This window comes from Alligator sinensis, unplaced genomic scaffold, assembly GCF_000455745.1.
Source record: "Alligator sinensis unplaced genomic scaffold, ASM45574v1 scaffold505_1, whole genome shotgun sequence".
Taxonomy (NCBI): Eukaryota; Metazoa; Chordata; order Crocodylia; family Alligatoridae; genus Alligator; species Alligator sinensis.
In genome coordinates, this window is record NW_005841940.1 from 683,918 (window position 1) to 697,841 (window position 13,924).

Sequence of the window (13,924 nt, forward strand, 5' to 3'; positions counted from 1 at the left end):
TAGGTCTTGAACTGTGCCCAGAAAATTTACAAGGAACTGCCGCAGTTTATGAAAATATACTGTGCATTCAAGCTGGGCTACTCTGCTTAAACTCAGCCCCCTGTACTCTGCAAGTTGCACTTTTCTGGATGTCCAAATTGAAAATCAATGTACAGTGATGCTTTATTTAATTTTGAGGCAGCAAAATGTACAAATGATGCATCAAGTCTATATCCAAAAGGAAAAGGTGCAACATCATGACCCCATACATGTGATGAAAGCTGTTGCCCTTATTGGCTCCAGTAGCAGTTAGAAGGCTAAGCTAGACTGGGAATTTGAACATCAAATGCCAAAATGCATGCTCTAATTAAGAAACAGCTATTTTCAGTGTGCCATAGGCAGCTGGTTCTCATCCAGATGAAAACAATGCAATCTAGAATTGGTGCAGGACACCTACATTTAAGATAAGATGCCATAATGTCATGACAAGCTTTCTTTGGTTTATACATCATTGAGAATTTAGCCAGAGAAGGCCTAGGCTGTGTCTCACCAATGTCTTGTGATACAAAGTTATGTTTATTTCATTAAGATAGCTGTCCTCAATGAATTAACACTCATAGCATGGGGCCTCAGGGACAACTACCTTCCCAAACCTAGTACCTTGTTGTACTGAATACTAAGACAGCTACTAACCTACTTCACTAAAGCAGTTTACTGATACCATCATCTTGCATGCAGAAATTAAAGCTAGTTTCTGACAAACTAAAGCTAGTTGCTCTTCCATTAGCCTGTCTTCTGCAGAAGGAATCAACACAATGAGAACTGGGTCATCAAAACAGCAAGAGTTTAGAGCTTACAGCACAAAAATAATAGGTTCTTATATATCTGCCCCCTTCCTTTTCTTAAGATCATCCTCCACCATTCCACTTGCACAGTTCTTGAGAGTACTTTCCTGATGACTGTAGAGAACTTCAACTTTGGTCTCATATTATAAAATACACAATCATATAAAAAGATCTCACTGAACACACAATTATTTCTATCATCTTGCCTCTTAAGTATTTGTTTAGGTGGATTTCAATTTACCAAAGAGGCAGCTTGCTTGTCAGCTGTAGGGCAAAAGTTACATATCTTAAAAAACTAATTTTGCACTTAAAGAAGGACAGTTTCATTAAGCAGCCTAACCTGTAGTGCCATATTCTACATACATCAATTCAAAAGCAATCAAACAGAAGTGCAAAAACCAGCTACAAAACAAAGCTGCCTTTGAAAGATGTTATAAGGCCAAGCTCAATTCCACGGCTTCCTGATCAAGAAAGCACTCCACTAGATGAGATTTAGGCAATGTAATCACGGTAGCAGCAATGAGATTTTAATCTTTTGTCTGAGGAGGTATTAAATATCTCTCTTTCTGATAAACACTTGTTACAGCCAATCTCCACGCCATTTCACAATGTACACTTACAGAGATTAAATCTTCCTTTTGAGAAAGGTTTTCTTAAACTGTGTTGTGGGCTACAGGAAAGATTCTGTAGCCCACAAAAGCTATCTGCTTGCATGGTGTTAACTTTTATCCTTGTTTCCAGCTGCCAAGCTGCACTGAAAGATAACTACCGACACATTAAATAACTTCTCTAGCATTACTCTTCTGCAGCTGCAGTTGCCACAAGGATGTTATTCTATAACAAATGCATACGGTAGCATTCTATGAAATTATATACAGGGGAGTAATGTATCTATTAAGATGTGATCCATGCTCCAGAAGTTTGAGAATATCTTTCTAAACCTATGTTAAAACACTAAGTCAGGTCTATTGGCTTTAGAAAATATATGAAGTAAAGGCTCAAACAGAGTCTATGGGTATGGCTAAAGATTAAAATTACTGTGATACCAGTTATGATCTGAATTTAGAGCATGTCATCTAATATAACTATGTGACAAGCTACCTAGTATTTATTATGGAGTAAAAAAATTGCACATAAGCAATTACTGAAGAGCAGCAGGCAAGCTGTCAGTACATGCATCTTACCCTGTGGTAACCTGTTTGCATAACCACAGAATCACAGAAACATAGGGCTAGAAGGGACCTCCCGAGCTCATCAGTCCAATCCCCACCCCTGCTCAACTATCCTAAACAAATGTTGGTCTAACCTGCTCTTAATAAATTTCCAAGGATGGAGATTTCACAACCCAGGTAGCCTTTTCCAATGCATAAACCAATTGCATAGCAAGAAAGTTCCTCCTAATATCTAACCTCAATTTCCCTTGCTGCAATTTTAAACCACTGCTCCTTGCCACATCCCCTGTGGTCACAGAGAATAAGATGTCACCACCCTCCACCTTTCAAGTATCTGAAGACTATTATTAAATGTCCCTTCTCTTCTTCAAACTAAATAATCAGTCTTTGTTCATAAATCATGTTTCCATGCCTCTACCAATTTTCATTGCTCTCTGCTAGACTCAAATTTGTCCATGTCTTTTTTCAGTTTGGACACATCACACTTGGACACACTAGTTTAGATGAGGCCTTTCCAGTGTTGAGCAGAGCAGAACAGAACAGAACAACCACTTCCCTTGATTTGGAGGTGATGCTCCTGTTAATAGAACCCAGTAAACTATTGGGGGGGTTTTCAACAAGAGCTCACTGTTGATTTGTATTCAATTTTAAGTGCACTAGAACCCCAAAATCTTTTTCTGCAGTCCTGTGGCCTAGCCAGTTATTCCCAAGTCTGTATTTGAGTATGTGATTGTTCTGTTCCAAGTGCAGGACTCTGCACTTGTGTTTAATTAATTTCATTTGACTGTTTTTGTTTTGGAACATTTCTCCAGTTTATCAAGGACATTCTGGATCCTAATCCTACCCTCCAGCAGTGTGTCTGCAACTCCACTCAACTTGGTACCATCTGCAAATTTGCTAAGCATGCACTCAATCCCATCCACCAAATCATTAATGAATATATACTTACGTACACATACCCTAGGTTTCTTCAGTAACAGGAAGTGTTCACATAGTAACCAGTTAAATGACTGTCACACAAACCCATTTGGGATCATCACTTAATCTGTATAATTTTCTCCAAATCAGAGCCACTGAAAACGCAATATACCCAATAAAGAGAAGGAAGGAGGAAAGAAGTCTATGCGGAGTTCTCAATTGCATATTTGAGCAGAATTCTTTCATAACCATTAACACTGGCACTAGATTTTTAATACTCTAAGCCAGCACAGCACAAAAACCACCTGCTGGCAGAAGACAGGCACAGTGCAATCTATTTTTCCTCATACAAAACAGAATACTTCCATTACAGCTAGAACTAGCTTGCTACAATGTAAAGCTGCTTGTTTTGCTTCCCACAAAGATATTTCTTGCTCTAACTGCAATACAGTACAAAGGAATTCTTGGTTAGAGGAGTTACTTATAAAAGCCCTGTTTTGAAGTAGAAGAGCACACCACTAAGCAAGTTAGTGGAACAACTGCAGTACAGATGATATGCACTATCTTACCACATACCATATTTACTCAAATGAAATATAAGATGAGGTCCCCCCTACCCAAATCAACATGGGGGGAAGCCCCTCGTCTTACACTGGCATACAAGGAAACCACGTTAAATACTTTGCCTAGCATGTGCTCAATAATGGAAACCAACTATAAAGTTGATTAAATATAGTGAGCATAACTCAAATGCATGGACCGTATTGGTCAACATGCTGATGTAAACTTTTTTTTTTTCCTTTTTGGAGTGCCCCTTAAAAAAAGACAGACAGTTGCTCCCCCGGAAGGGAATAAGCACCAGGCCTAGAGGTACTGCAATACCAGGCCAGCACGTGGAGAAGCTGGAGCAAGCTTCAACACCCTCCGCTGATGCCAAAAATGCTGATGGGAACCTTTCCCCCACCTCCTTCCACAGGGAACTAGCACCAGGCCTGGAGGTACTGCAATATCAGGTCAGCACTGGGAAGGCCAGAGCCAGCCCTGAAACCCTCTCCTTGGTGCCAAAACTGCTTGTTCTTTGCCAAAAGGCTGAGATGCTGAAGGGAACCTAACGCTTTTTTTTTTTTTTAAATGTTGTCTCAGACCAAATCAATTCTGAATTATACCAACTTAACAGCTCGATCATTCATATCTGTGTGGCACTACCACCGGCAATTATCCTACCTCCGAGACTCTTCAGCCTGGGGCTTCAGATACTCCCCAAATCCATGGCAAGCATCTTACGTGCAAGCCCCAACCTTAGATGCCTTGGAGTTCAGATGCTCCCTAGTCTCATTTGACCCTAGCCAAAAGGCTGAAGGAGCAAGCCAAGGGGAAAACCCCAGAGCAATCCCCCATCACCATACACTGTGTAGCTTAGATCCTCACGTTTGTAGACATTTGGAGACTCCTGCAGGGGTCAGCCTGCCTATAGTGCAAGGCACAGGCATTTATCCTCTAACTACACCAAGACATTCAAGGCCAAGAAGAAAGGCATTACCCTTGCCAGGGAAGCAAAACTATCTAGGACAAAAGCCACCTCATGGTATGCTCCTTGCAAGGTAAGTAGGTTAGTGCAATACATCTGAATAAGACCTATAGTAGTGCCCATTTAGGGCACTCCCTCACCACACTGTTTTTCAAGTCATGATGAGCCATTACACAGCATACATTGCAACTTCTTCTTCACTTCCACAGCTGAGCTGCACATTTCTTTCCCATTTCCAACGATTTCTGTTTCTTCACTAGCCTTAAATGTCTGGCAAGCATCACCAAGCGGGGTGCCAAACACTTTACCCAGAATCCACCTGTGGGCCCCTCTCTCAGCCTGTTGCATATGATCAGTGTGGCCCTGCCCTCTATGAGGTGAAGCTGAATCAGGTTGCCCTATGCCTCATCTGCATACAAGTTTCTGGAGGATCCCAGGACTCATGAGAAGAACACCCAGTTCCAGCTATGATCAGGGGTGCTCATTAACATACAGATCCTTGGCAGGGGGGTGGGGGAGGTCATCTGTAGTACACACACACTAAACAGTGCTGAGCTGTGGGGTCACCATGGCTTGAAATGCTGGGGCCTAACCCAACAAACCCAATGAACTATATAGTAAATTATGAGCCTTTTGATTTGGATTAATATCATGTACAGTTTGTACTCTAAGTAGGCATAAAAGTGCTGCTTAAAAGTGAGTTTACTGTGCCATAAGGAGTAGCTGTGCTAAAACTTGCAGCAGTTTCAAAAAAAGGTAAAATGTATCAATTCTGGGTGACCCAAGTCTATAAGTACTATATGCAAATTGCTACAGCTATGTTTACTTCAAGGTCATGGGTTTTAAATTTGTTCCTCACTTCTAAATGCTCAGGGAGAGTAGAGTCTGACAGTAAAGAAGGGGGAAGGGGCTTCAGAGCAAAAGTTGGGGGAGGGGAGGGAGAGGGCAAAGGGAAGGCCAGAGCCAGCCAGCCAGCCCCCCCGCCCCCCCAGATTTACTTCCCCTCCTATAGCAGTGGGAAAGGACAAATTCAAGACAAAACTCCAATAGTCAAGATTTTATACCTGGAAAATTATACCAAATTTATAACTTTTCCATATTTAATTATTGAAGAGTCTTATATTCAGTGTCATCTCATATTCAAGAAAATAAAGTATTTTAAAGAAATTTCTAAAGTGGAGTCTATCACTTCATTCTTGTAACTTTGTAAGGCATCAATGCTAGCCAATTTTACCAAGTGTTGGGCTTGGTCGATAACCACACAAATTAGGAGTGGTCCTCCACATTATATACTTACCATCCATGAGGAGCCAATGGCCAGTTAGGACCCATATAAGGACAAGCATGACAGATAGGGAGAATGAGAGCAGCTCAGCAGCAGTGAAACGTCCACAGCAGCCAAAGGAAATCCTGGAAACAACATACAATATTAAGCTAGAAGTTTTAGTAGTTCCTATTCAAACAAAAGAAACAAAATCTAAAAACAAAAAACAGAATGTCTATATTCTTGTAAACTTCTGCCCTTCTCTCTTGAGGCTGCTACCAAGGACACTATTAATGGGTTCTAAATTAGACGACAGTTTTATAATGGGGACGCCTGTTCACGAGGCCAAGAACTCATTTTAAAATAATTCATTAAACATCAACTGTCATTTATACAATGGTGCTTATTTCACAGTAGCTAATCTATGAATATACCAGTTATTAACCATAATACAACCCCAATAACCAAACATGAAAATCCAATTCCAACTACCAAACAGTGAAATTTCAGCCAAAACAAGGCAAACTTCTAAAAAGCAAATGTGGTGAAAATACCCAGCAATAGTATCACATTTCCTAAGCTGGCAAAGGTGTGATTGGCAGACACACTAATTCCTAGCTTCAAAGTGGGAACATGATTTTGGCACAGAGAACCTGTGCTATACAAACGCCAGCACTGAAGACCTTAAAGCTAGTACTAGTAACAGAAAGCTCTGTTAAAAGAATTTCCATTAAAACAAAGTGTGACATGCAAAAACCCCCCCAAGACTTCTCAAGTCCTTACTTGTTTTGAGGCGAACAAGGTCGTGTTAAATACTGGCACATTGGGAGCAGAAGGAAAGCAAAGGCTATTGTTGCAAGGACTAAAGAAAAAAGAGAAGTAATATTAGTACATTCAGATCCATTTTCTACTGTATGTGAACAAACCTTCCAATCTGAGAAAGCAGTGTCAATATCTTATTAATAAATGCAATATCATATACTGAAAAAAGAAAATCAGATTAAGACCCATTAACTGTAAGATTTCCTTTGTAAAACTTTTTTTTAAATAAAATGTATAGAAATTCCATGCTTCAAAAAGTTATAAGCTACAATTATACTTTTAAAGAGAACCTCATAAAGCAAAACAATACAGACTGCAATCTTTCTTAATTGTTCTCAGGTCACTTGAGACCACGTTTAAAAAAGACAAAATGCTGTGTCCAACTATTCCAGCAGTCTATCAAAAGGAAATACCGTATACAACACAATTCAGTTAAGAAATCCTCACAGAAAGCCACAGCATTATCATCACAGATCACATTAATTACTGGAACACAGGAATAGCTGCTTTGAGTTCAATAACACTGTTCACACAGATAAAGCAGCTCAGGTATAGGTGTGTACAGAAACTGTTCTAAATCAGGCCTAGATTTGCCAGCAAACTATTTTCAGCTACACTGCTTCACTCAACCTTGTCCTCAAAACATACTTTAAGAGGAGATTTCATATTATCAGCAAAATCTTCCCATCTGCTATGAGTCAGTATTTTGCAGTAAAAGCTACCAAATCAACTACACAAGAGGTACGTTCTAATTTTAGTATTAGCATCTTCCTGCAAGTCTTAGTTATTCTAGCAACATTTAGGACAATCTGGGTGTGTGTTTCTGAACATAGATGAAGTTACGTTTTTTTTTCCATCTTTTCCACAAGTCACTTGTAATCTTTACCCATTATAAAAATGAAAGAAAACTTTGAAGTACAGCTTAAATGAATTAGGAGAAATTGGGAATTTAAAACAGGTCAAATATTTTAGCGACCCATACAGATGATTCAAATATTTTCCTTAAGTTTTCAATAAGAAAGGAAATGGATTATAAAAGCCTATGAATGCCCAACTCAGATAAACTTTTCTTCAGCAATTCCCCACAGTCGAGGATGACTGTTTTCCACAAGTGTCTTATCTGTGTGACTGCAGATAGCTGATGAGGCCTACCTGAGATTGACAGATTTTACTGCAGCTCAGATATATGTTTTTGTGTAGGGTTGTGCTGGACTCTTGATTTGATCCATGACACGCTGTTTCAGCTGCTCCCACTTTTCCATCTTCTGTTGTTGTCGCAAAGTTTCAAAGAACTGAAATCCCTGCAGCAGACTTCCTCCATTTGGGATGGTTCTGGGTAACAGTCTCCCATGAATTGACATTAATGTTGCATTTATTTTAAGTTGCCCTTGAGGATGTCTCTAAAATGCTTTCTCTTGAGTGTATGCCTCGGCTGACCTGGGAGAATAAAACTTGCTTTGGGAGTCTGGAGTAGACATCCGGATAATGTGGCCAGTCCAATGAAGTTGATGCTGGATGGTCACCACCTCAATACTTGTGGTGTTTGCTTGCAGGAGGATGCTAATGTTGGTGTCTCTCTCTTACCACTGGATTTAGAAGATCTTCTGCAGGCAGCATTGATAATACTTCTCCAACAATTTTAGTTGTCTCCTGTATGTTGGTCATGCCTCAGCTCCATACAGCAAGGTGGGGATCATGACTGCTTGATAAACTATGAGCCTGGTTTTGGATCTGATGTCGTGATCTCCGAATACCTGTTTCTTCAAGAGTCCAAAGACTCCACCTGCACATCTGAGGTCATGTTGAATGTCAGCCTTCTGTGAGTGATGGCTTCTGAGGTACAGGACATACTCATCATTCTCCAAAGTCTCACCGTGGATCTGGATTACTGGAGCTAGGGACTGTTCATTAAGAGCTTGCTGGTGGAGGACCTTAGTCTTCTGAATGTGAAGTGTCAGTCCCGTTTTCTTGTATGCCTCAGTAAAGACATCAACGATTGCCTGAAGGTCTGCTTCTGAGTGAGCACATACTACAGCATCATCAGCGTACTGGAACTCAATAATTGAGGTTGGGGTAGTCTTGATTTTGACTGAGTCAGTTGAGGTTAAACAGCTTGCCATCCATTTGGTAGTTGAGCTCCACTCCACCTGGAAGCTTGTTGGTGGTCAGGTGTACCATTGTGGCAAAGAATATTGAGAAGAGTGTTGGAGCGAGGATGCAGCCTTGCTTAATGCCCATGTTAGCCTCAAAAAAATCTGCTAGATCCATTACTGAGAACCATTTTACACATTCCATCATGAAGCAGGCAGAGAATGGTGACAAATTCCAACGGGCATTTGTACTTCAAAAGGATTCTCCACAACACTCAGAATCATAGAATTAGGAAACTAGGGTTGGAAGGGACCTCAGGAGGTCATCTAGTCCAACCCCCAGCTCAAAGCAGGACCATCCCCAACTAGATCATTCCAGCCAGGGCTTTGTTGAGCCAGGCCTTAAAATCCTCCAAGGATGGAGATTCCACCACCTCTCTAGGTAACTTGTTCCAGTGCTTCACCACCCTCCTAGTGAGAAAGTTTTTTCCTAATATCCAACCTAAACTTCCCTTGCTGCAACTTGAGACAGTTGCTCCTTGTTCTGTCATCTGCCAATGAATAGTGCAGCTCCATCCTCCTTGGAACCACTTTCAGGTAGTAAAAGGCTGTTATCAAATCACCTGTAATCGCCCCAGGCCCTGCAGACAGTGTCGTAAGGACCTGCTGCGGTGTGCTGCCAACTGCATGCTCCAGCTGCTTGCTGCCCCCCCACCCCACCCCACCCCACTACCCCACCCCACGCTCCAGCCACTCAGCACCTCCCATTCATCTGCTCCACACTCCAGCTGCTCACCAACCTTTGCACCGCTGATATGCCCTGGGCCCTGCACACCCCTAGGGACAGCTCTGCCTTGAGGACTGATGATTTTTCTGGGGACTCAGGTGAGGCTGACTGGTTTGTAGTTTCCTGGATCTTCCTTCTTCCCTTTCTTAAAGATGGGCACTATATTTTAGAGGTGCACCACTATATCAGTCCATATCGTATCAGATTCTTTGATGTGAACTCCTCTCCTCCCTGTTTGAAGATTTAAGCAGGGATTCTATCTGCTCCTGATGCCTTGTTGTTCTTCATCTGCTTGATGGTTTTCCTCCCTTATCAAGGTTTGGGGGGATTCCCAAGATGATCTCTGACTGGGTGTTGTAGGATGGAGTTGAGAACTTTCTTGTTAACAGCACAGCCTTGACTGAGGTCTTCAAAATGCTCCTTCCAATGGGCATTGATGGCTCCCCTTTCCTTGATCAGGTCTCCCCCATCCTTAGGTCTCAAGGGGGTTGGTCCCTGAGTGGTGGGACCATAGATGTCTTTGGTGACACTGAAAAAAACATGCATGTCATGGATGTCAGAAAGATGTTGAATCTCTTTAGCCTTGTCTTCTTATTGTGGGTCCTCCTTTGGACCTCTGCCCTGGCTTGTTGGAGATTCGATTTCTTTTTCTTGGAGTTGGTGTCATTTTGCCAAGTGCAAAAGGTCTTGAGCTTGTAATCAATCAACTCTTGAATCTTCTAGTAGTTCTCATTAAACCAGGTCTTGATGTTTCCTGGTGGAGAACCCAAGCGTCTCTTCACAGGCACTGATGACTGGCCTTGGGGGCACCCCACGTGCTGCTAACATCCTCCTATTGCTGTTGATTGGAACTCACCAGTTTTTCGTTGATGCACTGGTGGAAGACGTCCCCCTTTTTTGGGTCCTTGAGTTTTTCAACACTGATCTGTTGGCATTGCTTCTGCTGCAGCTGTCATTTGGGAGACAGTTTGAGTGAGATAACTGAGTGGATGTCTCAGTTATCAGTCCAGCAGTCAGGTCCTAGTATAGCTGGGATGCTGCAGACTTCTTTGCAATCCTGGGCACGGACAATGACATAAGTCAATCAAGTGCCATGGATGTTGCCAAGATGTCTTGTGCCTGTTTTTCTGGTGAAACAGGGTGCTGATGACAGTGAGTCCATGTTCCGCACATATGTTCAAGAGAAGATTGCCACTGGAATTGATCTTTCCTGCTCCTTCCTTGCTGCTGGTTCCAATCCAGAGGTTAGAGTCCCTTCCAACTCTGGCACTGAAATCACCAAGAAGAATAAGTCTTTCTCCTTCTAGAATGTCAAAAAGGATTTGGTCAAGGTTGGCGTAAAATTCCTTCTTGGTTTCACTGGTGGCAACAAGAGTTGGGGCATCTACATATTGGCTCTCTGCCAGTTTAAGACAGAGAGTAATGAGCTGATCATTAATTCCACTGGGGAACTCAATGAGTTGGTTTATGAGTTCATTCTTAATGGCAAAACCAACATCACGAAGTCAGCTTTCTCCTTCATGTTTACCCTTCCAGAAGAAGGTATAGCCACCTCCATGTTCTTTGAACTGCCCATCTCCTGCTCGCTGGGTCTCGCTCAGTGCACCTACATCAATGTTGTATCACCAGAGTTCTCAGGACATGATTGCAGTGCGAGGCTCTGGGTATTCATTATTAGGATTGTCCATGAAAGTCCTGATGTTCCAGGTCCCAAAAAAGGATGGTGCATCTTCACTGGTATTTTCAACTACAGTAAAAGTGATTCCCACTGGATGCAGTTATCCAGTCAGAAAGAAATACACAATACTGTACTAGACAGGCTATGTTTAGGGAACCTTTTCCAGCCCTCTCCCCATGTGGAAGCAGAGCAGATCTGGAAGAGAGCTGCTCAATCACAGTTACAGCTGCCACATTGCATTCCTGTCTTGTCCAAGTGCCAGGGGAGGGGGACAAACCTCAGACATCATCCAACACACACCAAACAGTCTCACAAAAACCTATCTTTATACACTTCAAGAGATGATAGCAAACTCTGCAAATATCAGAAACACTTTGAAGCTGGACAAAGAGATAATAAAACAACTTCAGCGAAGAAGGGGAAAGTGGCAAAACTTCACTTACCTGTAGCATACTCCAAAAATATGAATACTATAAAGCAACAAGAACTTCAGGAAAAGGGATATGACCTAAGCCACAGGTAAAATCAGCCTATTTTATACCAAATAAGTTCACTTGATGGGGCAGGGGTTGGCAACCCCTGGCACGCATGCCAAGCATGGCATGCAAGGCCATTTTGCTCAGCACACCACGGCCAGCCCCGGCTCTGGGTAGCTGCTGACGCCCAGGCTGCTTCCAGCAAGGCTTGCAGCATCCCAGCTGCCCGCTAGGAGCAGCCCCTGGGTTCTGTGGCTGGCAGCAGCTACGAGCCGTGGCCAGCTGCAGCCGGGAGGCTCCAAACAGCTGTGCCGGGCCTCAGAGCCCTGGCATCAGCTCCATACCGGCGTGTGCACCCGTGCATCAGAGCGGGCGGTGGAGAAGGGGCCTGAGGCAGCGCAACCCTGGTCTCTCCCCCACTCTCAGCACAGAGGTGATGGCAGGGCTCTGGAGCCCAGGGCAGCTGTTTGGAGCCAGCCTGGGCTCTGGGCAGCTGCAGCAAGCAGCGGGCAGGCTGCAGACAGCTGTGCCAGGCTCCACAGCTCCGGCATCAGCTCCATGCTGGTGGCAACTGTGTGCGCACCTCAGGGCAAACAGCAGGGCAGTGCAGCCCACCCCGAGGTACCCGTGAACTCGTCGCCAGCATGGAGCTGATGCTGGAGCTGTAGATTTCATAGATATTAGGGCTGGAAGGGACCTCGGAAGATCATCGAGCCCAGCCCCCTGCCCCAGGGGCAGGAAGGCAGCTGGATCCCAGCAAGATAAGCATCCAAATTTCTCTTGAAGGCATTCAATGTAGGTGCTTGAACCACCTCCAGTGGCAGGCTATTCCAGACCTTGGGGGCTCGGACAGTGAAGAAATTCTTCCTTATGTCCAGCCTGAACCCATCTTGCAGAAGTTTATAACCGTTCGACCTTGTCATCCCTTGGGGTGCTCTGGTGAACAATCATTCCCCCAGATCCTGGTGAACACCCCTGATAAACTTATAGGTGGCCACCAGATCGCCCCGAGCCTGTGCTTTTCCAGGCTAAAGAGTCCCATAGCTCTCAGCCTGTCGTCGTAAGGTCTGTTTTCCTGACCTCTGATCATGTGCACGGCTCTTCGCTGGACTCTCTCAAGCTTCTCCACATCCTTTTTTAATTGAGGAGTCCAATAGAGACCGGCACAGCTGTTTGCAGTCTGCCCACTGCTTGCTGCAGCTGCCCAGAGCCCAGGCTGGCTACAAACAGCTGTGCTGGGCTCCGGAGCCCAGTCACCAGCTCTGTGCCGGCAGTGGGGGAGAGACCGGGGTTGTGCTGCCTCAGGCCCCTCCCCAACCACCCACTCTGATGCACAGGTGAACATGCTGGTACAAAGCTGATGCCGGGGCTCTGGAGCCCGGCACAGATGTTTGGAGCCTCCTGGCTTCAGCCATCCCCAGCCCTGGGTAGCTGCTGCCAGCCACAGAGCCTGAGCTGGGGGGCAGGGGCTTTGGGTGGGGGGCACAGGGCAGTAGGGCTGGGGGATAAAGGGCACACACAGGGCATCCTGTCATGTACCCCAGACCCTCATTTTGTTTTTCGGGTATGCCGGTACTCCGGCACCTTCCAAGGTAGGGATTGTGGGGGTTTTCAGCAAGGGTCATGGGAGTTTAAGAAAGGAGCCTTTGAAGACTGGATTTAAAACTCACCTCTCCACATCATCAGTGTATTTCAAGGAGCAGAATAGTAATGAGTCATCAAGAAACTTGGGGTAGGATGAGGGGGACTTGAATTATTAGCAGGACAGTGGAAGAGGACAGTTTCTAGGCTCTGCAAAACTGGAATAGTAGAAAGCATCCTGCTGTCTTCAATAAGTAAACCATGCTCTGTAACTGTATAAATAAGGCTAAAGGACCACTACAATGTTTTCCCCAAAAAGTCAAAATGTTTGGTTTTTGTGTGTAAACAAACAGCTTTTCAAACTCACTGGCTTGCAATTCATTGATTTTAAAAATTAGTTTGCAACCTTCTAGTAAATAAAATCGGCAAAGGAAAATTTAGAGAATTTGGGTTAGGTCAATGTTTTGCTGCAAGTGCCATGAATAAAAAGAATATGATCCCTATACTGAGGAGATTACAGGCTAGGTTAGATATGATTCAATATGGCACAGGAAGTAACAGACAGAATGGGTGGAAATGTGAAAGGGCAGCACTCACATAATATTAAATCACTGGGTTACTCAATATTGGTTTCTTATTTTATTTACTATGTTTACCTGATTTAATTTTACAAACATTCAAAGTAACTGAGGGTAACCACCAGCCAAAACAATAGGGAAAAGACCAAAAGACCTCCCTGAAATATTGAAAGATTTGCAGAAAGCAAATCAGAATAAAAATAGGG

General features: G+C 43.6%; 1 protein-coding gene and 1 pseudogene across 1 annotated transcript in view; both read right to left on the reverse strand.

Moving 5' to 3' along the window:
- Positions 1–13,924, reverse strand: part of SPPL3 (signal peptide peptidase like 3) — a 65,520-nt gene that overhangs the window by 14,697 nt on the left and 36,899 nt on the right. The window contains exons 5-6 of the mRNA XM_025199313.1: positions 6,490–6,568; positions 5,740–5,852 (exon numbers count right to left, since the gene is read on the reverse strand). Coding sequence (XP_025055098.1) covers positions 5,740–5,852; positions 6,490–6,568 — 192 coding nt within the window. The remainder of the gene's footprint in view (positions 1–5,739; positions 5,853–6,489; positions 6,569–13,924) is intronic.
- Positions 3,763–4,015, reverse strand: LOC112549631 (annotated as a pseudogene).